At 40.9% G+C, this 9,993-nt stretch overlaps 1 protein-coding gene across 3 annotated transcripts; it reads left to right on the top strand.

Moving 5' to 3' along the window:
* The first annotated feature begins 1,494 nt into the window (after positions 1–1,494).
* On the top strand, positions 1,495–9,545 carry LOC124264548. 3 transcript variants are annotated; one of them, XM_046699295.1, is made up of 4 exons: positions 1,495–1,681; positions 2,348–2,429; positions 2,767–2,876; positions 6,686–9,545. In XM_046699295.1, the coding sequence occupies exon 4, from the start codon at positions 6,716–6,718 to the stop codon at positions 8,990–8,992; it is 2,277 nt and encodes a 758-aa protein (XP_046555251.1). In that variant the 5' UTR covers positions 1,495–1,681; positions 2,348–2,429; positions 2,767–2,876; positions 6,686–6,715; the 3' UTR covers positions 8,993–9,545. The 3 variants fall into 3 exon arrangements, with proteins under 3 accessions (XP_046555251.1, XP_046555253.1, XP_046555252.1); XM_046699297.1 differs by lacking the exons at positions 2,348–2,429; positions 2,767–2,876; XM_046699296.1 differs by lacking the exons at positions 1,495–1,681; positions 2,348–2,429; positions 2,767–2,876 and adding an exon at positions 5,503–6,281.
* The last annotated feature ends 448 nt before the right edge of the window (positions 9,546–9,993 follow it).

The raw sequence follows: 9,993 nt of genomic DNA on the forward strand, positions 1-9,993 counted from the left end.
CTTGGAAACCAAAACAATTCGTCAGTAACGAAATATACACACTATGGCGACCCTTACATTCTTTCGGGTATATAGGTACAAAAAAAATAGGAGGAGAGAACAGGAGAGTATTGTGCGAACGATCAGATATAGAACGTTTGAGAAATCGTTTTCTCAGGACTATTCAGAAAAAAAACGTTATACGGGGTATGAGCCGGTACTCGAGTCCTGCCGTACCCTACCCGTTGCCGGGTACTCGAGTACCCGTCAGAGCCCTACTCGTGATGGTCTCCAACTGTCGCACCGCTTGTTAATTCCATCAGCTCTGACTGTGATGCCACTGACGATGTCACAGATAATTCAGAATAGATTTTGAGACGCTCCCCTCCGCACCTGTCTATTCCCGTTGCTGCCGTGCGCCCCTCCGTGCCAACTGTCAACACTCATGTTTATAATGGTGATAGTTTGTTAAACAACTTATTTTTAATGCATGGCAATTTCTAATAGATGAAAAGGTGTTTTGGTATAGGTGAGTGAGTGAGTTTAGTTTTACGCCGCACCCAGCAATATTCCAGCTATATGGTGGCGGTCTGTAAATAATCGAGTCTGGACCAGACAATCCAGTGATCAACAGCATGAGCATCGATCTGCGCAATTGGGAACCGATGACATGTGTCAACCAAGTCAGCGAGCCTGACCACCTGATCCCGTTAGTCGCCTCTTACGACAAGCATAGTCGCCTTTTATGGCAAGCACATGGGTTGCTGAAGGCCTATTCTACCCCGGATCTTCACGGGTCTTTGGGTATAGGTTATTCGTGAACATCTTGCCTCGTAATATGTATTAACTACATTTCTAAACTGATATATTTAGCAATTCGTGGGGACACTTTCTAGTCAAACAGACTGTACTGACAACATTGTTAGAATGTGCAGTTGTCTGGGAGTATGTATATGCTGGTATAACATTACTATGTATGTTCAGAATTGGGTAATTTTCGACTATTTGTGTTAACTTTGACTCAGTAGTCTGAGGTGTAGCCAACACTGCGAAATTGCGCCCTAAAGCGTGTCAGGATAGCGACTAACGGGATCAGGTGGCCACGCTCGCTGACTTTGTTGCTACATGACATCGTATCCCAATTTCTTAGATCGATACTCGTGATGTTAATCACTGGGTTGTCTGGCCCAGACGGCCGCGGTATAGGCGGAATATCGCTGTTAACAACAAACAAACGAACAAACATGATGGTGATGAGGGATCACGTCTTTAACTGTCGGAACCCATCGGCTCTTGGAAAAAACAATTCATAATATCCGTGTTCACTTAAATTTGTTGTACTCAATTAAATGCATAATTGATGTCTCTGTGTGCTACTCGATATACTGGTAGCATTTGACAGTTATTGTCAAGTTATGACTTAAAAGATTTCCAATCAATTAAATTGACAACGTGAAACAGGGTTGATATTATGAAATTGTCGTTATTCCGAAAAGAATTTTGTAAGGTTGTTCTGTTACACCCATTGAAGATTTTATGAACACTTCAGTCAGTTTATCAGCTATAGAGTTACCTCCCCCAGTAAACTCTTCCCAGTGGAGATAGATTTGTGAGCCCTCACCAACAAGATGTCGTCTGCTACCCAGCAGCTCTATTTAGGAACCAATTAACTAAAGTCAGACAATTATGCAGTCCCCACAGTGTAAGTTTTGTTTCTTTTATCTGAGTAAGGTTTTTTTGTCACTTTCAGCATAACTTTTAGTCAGGAAATGAGCTTTAAATGTACTTTTAAATGTTTTGAACTTTTGCTATGGTTTGGCTCCATTGGCAGAGGTCACAGAATTTTACTTCACTGAAAATATGATTGAATTCTCTCTTTATTGATTATTGATGTAGGAATCATTTCCATGAGTTAAATGCATTCTTTGTCTCATGTTAGAATGTATAATGTAAGAATTATAAATAAGCTAAAAGACTTTGTACAGATTAATTTCAATGACCTTTTGAACTGATCTTTTTATGTCCGTTTCAGTCTTTTCACCTTATACTATCAAGTACTACCACATGAATATGTCAACTAAAAATCATCACTCATCTGTAATGCTCTTATGCATCAACAAGATTCATTAAAATCTTGATAGATATCTAGTTGCTGTATCATTTACAAGATTGACTAACTGGTCACAGGACAAAGGTAATGGGAGAAAATTTGTGATATGATCAAGTACATATCATAAATACTTATGAGACGAAAGGAAAAAGATAAACCCAGTTACATTAGAAGAGCGAGTCTGTGAACTGTCAATATATCTCCTCAGAAAATCATCTTAGGTACAACCAAGGTTTCACCTTGACTTACTAATTTCAGGAGTGCTCACTGGAACCCCGAAGGTCCTGTATATAAAGTAAACTCCGCAGTCAACTAGATGATGATCAAATATTAATATTGAGTGAGTATAGTTTTACGCCACACTTAACAATATTTCAGCTGTATGGAAACATATACTCATGCCAATAATGGTTGTAACCCCCTCCCCATCCCAACCCCCACCCTCATACCCCAACCCCACACCCCCTCTCCAATTAAAAGAATTGAAGGGGGTGACAACCATTATTGGCTTGGGATATTAGGAGAACGTTCGGGTTCATTTATATGGTCCAAAAGCATACACATGTTGTCACAGGTAAACGTAATCATTCAGATCTGAAGATTCGGAGTCTCCTATAACTTTTGAAGACGATATTCAACAAAGTCTATCCAATTTACTCATTTCTGATCATTTGCAGATTCGGGGAGCCAGTTAGGGCCCTTTCAGTATATATTTACTACTCGGCCAACTCTAAAAATAGTTCGTGTTATGGGCCCAACAGTCACTCCAGACCAAGAACAGTTTGAGGTGGGTTTTCATTGTTATCATATGTTACCCTCCGTAATTTGAAGATGCTGAAACGTTTAGTTCTCTGTTTCTAACTTAGCCAATACTTAGCCTTAGTTTCAAAGATAGCCAATACAATCAAGCGTAATTTGCTAGAACTTTCAAACTTTAACTCAGTTTGTGTCCCCTTTTGTGTGTGGTATATAATGTCGTCATCAGAATATGTAATATAGGTAGAATTAGAAATAGGTGAGTTATAAATTATCGTCACACCGATATCATTTAAGCCGTATAGCGACGAAAACAAGTTTTTAGGTCACTTAATTAACCCCTATGAGTACACTATTATGGACACACTGTTTTGCTATATACGAAAGCAGTTGCCATTTTGGTGACGTGGAAGTATTTTAAGTAACATGCGACTATGGAATGCCCAGTGTCTATTTATAGGACTCGATTACAGTAGCTGTTGTAATATCAAGTGAATCTCGCACCGATGTATTCAGTTATGCGTGCTACTTGTAATGCAGTCTGTCTCACAGTCCCGGAACCCCATTAGTTTCCGTTCCACGCAGCCCTTTCTGCAATGCTAAACACCTAAATGAAGCAAGTCTAGATTTCCTCAGGTTCAGGTGCCGTATTCTCATCTAAGGCTCTTTCATTTTAAAAGGCATTGCTATTCTATCAAAAATATATATATTCAGAGACTAAGCGTTAGTGTACCTGTAATGTGCACTCAGTCAAAAAAAGTTCTATAACTTATTTGTCAGGAACAACTACCAGTTAGCTGTTATGCTGCGTTCAGGACCTCATGCCGCGGGGGGGGGGGGAACTACGGGTGTGATGCACAGGCCTTCGTGTCCTTGCGACCGCTTCCGTGGTGTAGTGGTTAGAGCGTCCAGATTTTGTCTGTGTTGTCAGATATTGTCTGTGTGTTGTCAGATGTCTGTGTTGTCAGATATTGTCTGTGTGTTGTCAGATGTTGTCTGTGTGTGGGATGTTGTTAGTGTGTTGTCAGATGTTGTTAGTGTGTTGTCAGATTTTGTCTGTGTGTTGTCGACCGCCTCCGTGGTGTAGTGGTTAGAGCGTCCTCCCGGAGAGCGGAAGGTCGCGGGTTCGATGCCCGACCGCGTCATACCAAAACACGTTCAAATATGGTACTTGTTGATCCCTGCCTGGCGCTCGGCATTAATGGGTACAACAAGGACTGGTCGGCTGAGTGGGGTATCCATGCTTATCTTTGGCATGGTATCTCAGTGGGCTAGCACTATAAAACCAGCTTACGTCTGGGCTAGTGCAAGCAGCCGCACATACACATACACACGCATGCACGTCGTCATATGAGGGAAATATTCTCAAGCACGACTTTAAACCCAATTCACCTCACCTCACCTCGTGTCCTTGCGAGGATTAAAGATAAACAAACCGCTTCTTTTTAGATGACCCTGACTCGAAATGCTTGTTAAGGAGACATTTACAGCTGATGCTTTCTTTTCAAAAGCCATTGCTTGAAAAAAGAATTCTTACATTTCCAAGTCAAGCAATCGATGAAATGTTACAATTCCCCGCGAATTATTAAAGAATGTGCAGATTTATAAGCGTTGAGCAAACAGAGGGCTAGCTCCGACTACACACCCGTGTTGAGGGTCAAAATCGGCTTTCAAACGACTTGCAGAAATAACAATAAACAATTGGTGGGTATCATGATCAATAGGCCAATATAGTTTTAATCGATTGCATGCGGTGGTAGCGTAGCGATCGGCAAAGTAGGCAGGTGGGGTACTCCGAAATGTCCGGCCTTGTCATGATTTATGGTACTGTGAATCATTTCGAGCCGGGGTCATCTCAAAAAATGTTTTTTTTAATCTTTCATACTCGCAAAGGCACGAGGGCCTGTAGTGTGATGTTGCTGGTAGGAATTTGTGGACAGGAGAAAACACTGTGCGTTAAATTCTTCGCCCAAGCGTCCTACCAACTACAGTTCAACTACTACTCCCTGGTGTTGTTTATCAGCATGACGACGCCAGACCGTATAGAAAACGAGTAGTACAGAACTGCCTAGTCTGTCTCACAGTCCCTGAACCACATTAATTTCCCTACTGCCAAGCCCTCTCTGCAGTGCTAAAGCCCTAAATAAACAAGTCTAGATTTCCTCAGGTTCTGAATCTCTGCTCTCAATTAATATGGGTTTGTTTGTTGCTATCAAAGTTATACATATATATATTCAGAGACTAAGCGTTAGTCTAGCTACGACCGGAGAAGTCTCTGAAGGAAGAAAGTTGCCGGTTGATGGAATTTTATCTCCTCGGAAGAAATATAGCCAGAAAGTTGTCCGTCATTGAAGATCTGTGAACTGGTTGCAGCAAAACACGAACTTAACTTTGATGAGAGTGATGATGAAATGCTGCTCAGCATTCACTGAGACCTAGATGGAAACACCCGCACTGACACCAACCTGTGACAAAGATGTCTCTGAGAATTCTCGATCGCAAGCTCCAGCGAAATTAGACTATAGCGGAACTGAGAAAGACACAAAGTGGAATATAAAAATCTCTGGTCTCCCTAGGGCTCCTTTTCAATATAAATGGGCTTGTTTGTTACTATCAAAATTATATATATTCAGAGACTAAGCCTTAGTCTAAGAGCTGCCTTGCAGACACCGACGTCGTGTTGCCGTGGCATTCACGCTGCCGAGATATGTTCCTATAGAACACATCTGGGATGTCGTGGTGGACAGCGACCACATCCTCAAGACAACCGACAAGAACTGATTACAGGCCGGCAAAGAAGAACAGCGTCATATACCACGTTTCGTCATCAATCGTCTGACATGTTCTGCGAGAGTTTTTGTGTGACTTGTATGAGTAATGTTGGATGTGTGTGCCTACTGTCCCTTAAAAAACTTTCTATTTGCTTCCACACCTCAGTTCGGGCAACGGCCATGCCAATATTGGTTGCTGTATAAATGTTGATTTCGTTGAGATCTTGGCCTTTTCAATATATTTTACTTCTTACATCTATCTTGTGGGATTTAAAGTAGACTGATTTAGAAGTATGGTGAAGTTTCTTTTGGCCGTCAGTTTTTATCAGGGATTGAAATTTTTAAGTTTGTTCATATCAGTGAGAGCTAGACACTGGTCCTTTCACCAGCTGCATATTTGGAACACCAAATCTAGATCTTGGCTGCTATATGTGATAAAAAGCCGATACTAAAAAAGAACCATTCTTTAGACTTTAGAGAAGTCATCTTTACCTACATCTAATACTAAGTGGATAATTTCACCTTGTGTCCGAATCTCAAATATCGCCAGAGAATTACCAGTCTCGAGTATGTGCCGAATTCCACTGATTTCGTTTACATTAAAAACGTGTTAATTTTGAACTACTTCTCTTGTGTACAGTGTGAATAGGTGTGCTGCTTATAAGGTAAAGAAAAAACGTTATAATTCTCGTTTCACCACCCAGTTAACTGAGGTAGGATTTATTGTCACGACAAACACATTTCTTTTGCAGATATTTAATAAATGCCGTTGAGCTTGTGATGAAACTCTGGGGTTTTAGTTCACCAGAAACATCGACCTAGTTCTAGTAAATATATAACGCCAAAACAAAGAATGGCACTCACAATTACTAACCTAAAGATATTACTTGGCGTTAGCCTTTTGGCTGAAATATTGATTGAAACAAACGTTATCATGAATCCCTGTCACTATTGATGGCAGACGGTTTACATCTAATAGATTTTAAATGTTGCTTCTTTTTCCACATTATTAAGCGACAGTACTAGTGTTTTGGGTAACATCCACATAATTGTATATTTATATTAACAGGAGTCGCCTTTAATATCCAACTGACGGAGAATGGAACGAGGTCAGCTGTCTTGTTGGGGCATGAAGAAAGCCATCCTCTCGACATCACGATTGCTGTTAATACTGTTGACATGCTTATTTCTGAACTTATTTCCTCTGGTAGGTTTCTTTACTGATCCAAACAACCCAGATCTGTGTTTCATAAACTGGAAGAATTTGCTCCTTACTGGACTCTTCTTTCTGAAACTTGTCTTCACTCTACTGAAAAGCAGAGTACGAATGACCCTACTGCGACATGGCCGGTGGAGAGTTTTCCTTTGTGGCGTGTTCATTGTCGTATCAAGTTACTTTTTTGTTGCCGTCGTTTTGGACAGGTCAGCGCTTTGGACATGGGAAACTTTTAAGTCTAATTACATCAAGCGATTAGAGGATAGCGTCATTGCAATAGATGAAACCAGGCCTGAGTTTATGGTGCGTGAGCGCGAGATTCCCGGCCCAGAACCCCTCAAGCTCGAGCGACACTTGCGATATGAGGGTGAAGATGTAAGACTGATATGTAAGGACTTGCTGGTTTTCCATGGAATTGTAAAGTTTCACGAGAAGCAGGTGATCTGGAAGCTTAATGGCCAGAGAATCGACTCATCTCCACGTCATCGTCGCCACATCACAACTGTTTTTGAAAAAAATGATTTGAATAGAAGTACACAAAGGTTGTCAACTACTGATGATAGGAATGAATATCTTGTTACGTCAAAGCTTGAAATTAATCTAATCGATACTGAAGATTTTGGAAAATATTCCTGTCATGTGGCAAAAATGGCCACATTAGTAGCCTCATATGTTAGCAACAATAAGAAAAAAACAGATGCTGGGGAACCAAGTCAGGATGAAGGTTATTCGAGGGGGAAAACATCGCACGAATGCCCGAATGTCCGAAAAGAACATACTAAATGTCCATGTCCTCACAAGGATTTGCCCCACTTGAACGTCCCACCCTTGCCATACACGTGGACTGCAGAGTTCATCGTAGAAAAAATCAAAGCAAAGAGAAAAAGGGTGTCTGTTCCAATTGGAGGCATCGTGTCAACAAGTGCGTCATATAGTTACATAGACGGGCCAAATCAAATTGACTTTGATCATGAAATCAACGGACAGTCCTTTGTAAATATATGCGAGGGATTTGATCAATCATGTTCCATATTCGTCTTCCTGTATTGGTTCCTATGGCATGATGGTGGCCATTATTCAAGCATTCCTGCCTTCAAAAACAAATTGTTAATGGTAGATGGCGTAGGTGGCACGAGCTGGCAATGCGCTTGTCCTAACACATATGGTGTCCACAAATTCGTCTTCTATCGCGAGATGTACGATACGTCTCTTGGAAGAAACCAAATTATTGAAGTGGAATACCCTGACACTATAGAACTTGTTCCCGAGAAACCACAGCTCTTAGACTTGTATTACAATAGCTCAAAGGAAATTCTTCCGTTGGGAGAGCCGCCTTGTTGGGGAAATGTGCAAACAACAACCTGTGATCTACTGGAGATGTTACTTGAGAATATATCCTATAATTTCCTTTACCGAGAAAAGCTGATTTTCTACGGAGGATTAACCTTTTGCATAATATTGGCTTGGTTTTTCACCAGAGTGATATTGAAACGGGTGACAAATCCATGCATCAATATGATACTTGGGAGAAGACGCGTCAACATTCAGCCAATCCAAGGCAGAGGCACACTAGCAGGACTTGCGCCATCAGACAACACTACTGTTAAATACGACCTGTACATCTCCTACGCTGACGAACAGAAGGCGATGGCGTCTGAAATTGCCAAAGCGCTTATTTCGCGGGGCTTGAGAGTGTGTTTTCGAGATAATGATGTTCTCGGACATGAAATTGTTACCCAGGCTGTTTCAAGGCTGATCATGGAGAGCTGGAAGTACCTCGTCATCGTCTCACAAGAATACGTTGACAGTGGACTTCAGAATAAATTTGAAATACACCTCATTACACAGAGGCACCGTGATGGATATATCAACAACCAAAACGTTGCTATATTAGCACTCAATACAGATTTGATTCAAGATGTCTTCAGCAGTTATGTTATTCTAAGACACTATGAAAACAGTGATGATGATTTGGATGATATATTGTTGTGGCACGGACAATCTATATTCCCTAATGATTCAAACACCTCAGTCCGAATTGAAAGACAACGCCTGTTCGGAAGGAACTTCGATTGCCTTTTGCCATTTATTCAAACTTGTTTTTGGGTTCTTTCATTTTGGGTATTGTATTTATTTCTGGTATCTGGTTGTAGATTGTAACACATACGGAAGTATTTCTGATTTGACTGATTATATTGAAGGTGTAATCAGTGTGCCTGATAGACATGTGATTGACTTTGTGATAAATGCGCATTACCGTTGATTTAATAACTTTCTCGTTGATGCCTGCTTTTGCATTCTTAATGGACGGAAACATGTGACATGTGACTTTACATATATATCAGCAACAAGCGCTTCGTTTGTGGACCACGGCCCCGTACCAGTGGGAACATATGCAACCATCAGCCTGAGATGGACAATGCCCATTCATATAATAGGGGTGATGCAATTAACTATTTGGTTTAATGTAGGCGAAATTAGGGTAAGCCTCACCAGTTTCGCAACCATCCCCCTGACAGTGTTCGAAATAACTGCCTGCCCGCTAGCAAAATGCTAGTTGACCTTTGCTCGGGCCTGTCAAATGTTACTGGCTAGTGATACTTGATCATGGAGAGGACAGCTCAAGATTCTGACTGTGACAGGTGCTATGATAGTGATGGCAGCATCTCAGATGCAGACAATTATGATGTGGGGGATTTTTCCAGTGATGATGACTTAAAGGTCACATGCAACCAAAAAATCAAACATAATTAAAACACAATTATCACTTCTTCATGACATATAATATGGATTGCTGATTATGAAAAAACAAATAAACAAAATTATAAGCGTATAATCGCAAATCAAAAGTGCAATATTTTGTACAGTACCGAACCCAGTTGGGTGTGCACTCAAGTGTAACAATTAGCAGATGCCACCTTCACTGCTAATTGACATGTTCATTTTTGTTCATTTTGCAATCAACAGACATCATAACATGTCATGTGTTCAAGTGCCTGTCTGTGTAATTACATAATGTGACAAGACCGAACTCGGGCCATAAATCAATGCGTTTTGTTTATGGTGTATAGCCTGACTGGTGTTAAGTTCAAATTGCATGTGGTCAGTGATCGCAGTTGTGTATTGAATATTGTCATTAGCAGACAGGCAGGCAGACACAC

Source organism: Haliotis rubra, unplaced genomic scaffold (assembly GCF_003918875.1).
Source record: "Haliotis rubra isolate DU_JTF1 unplaced genomic scaffold, ASM391887v1 Scf93, whole genome shotgun sequence".
Lineage (NCBI taxonomy): Eukaryota > Metazoa > Mollusca > Gastropoda > Lepetellida > Haliotidae > Haliotis > Haliotis rubra.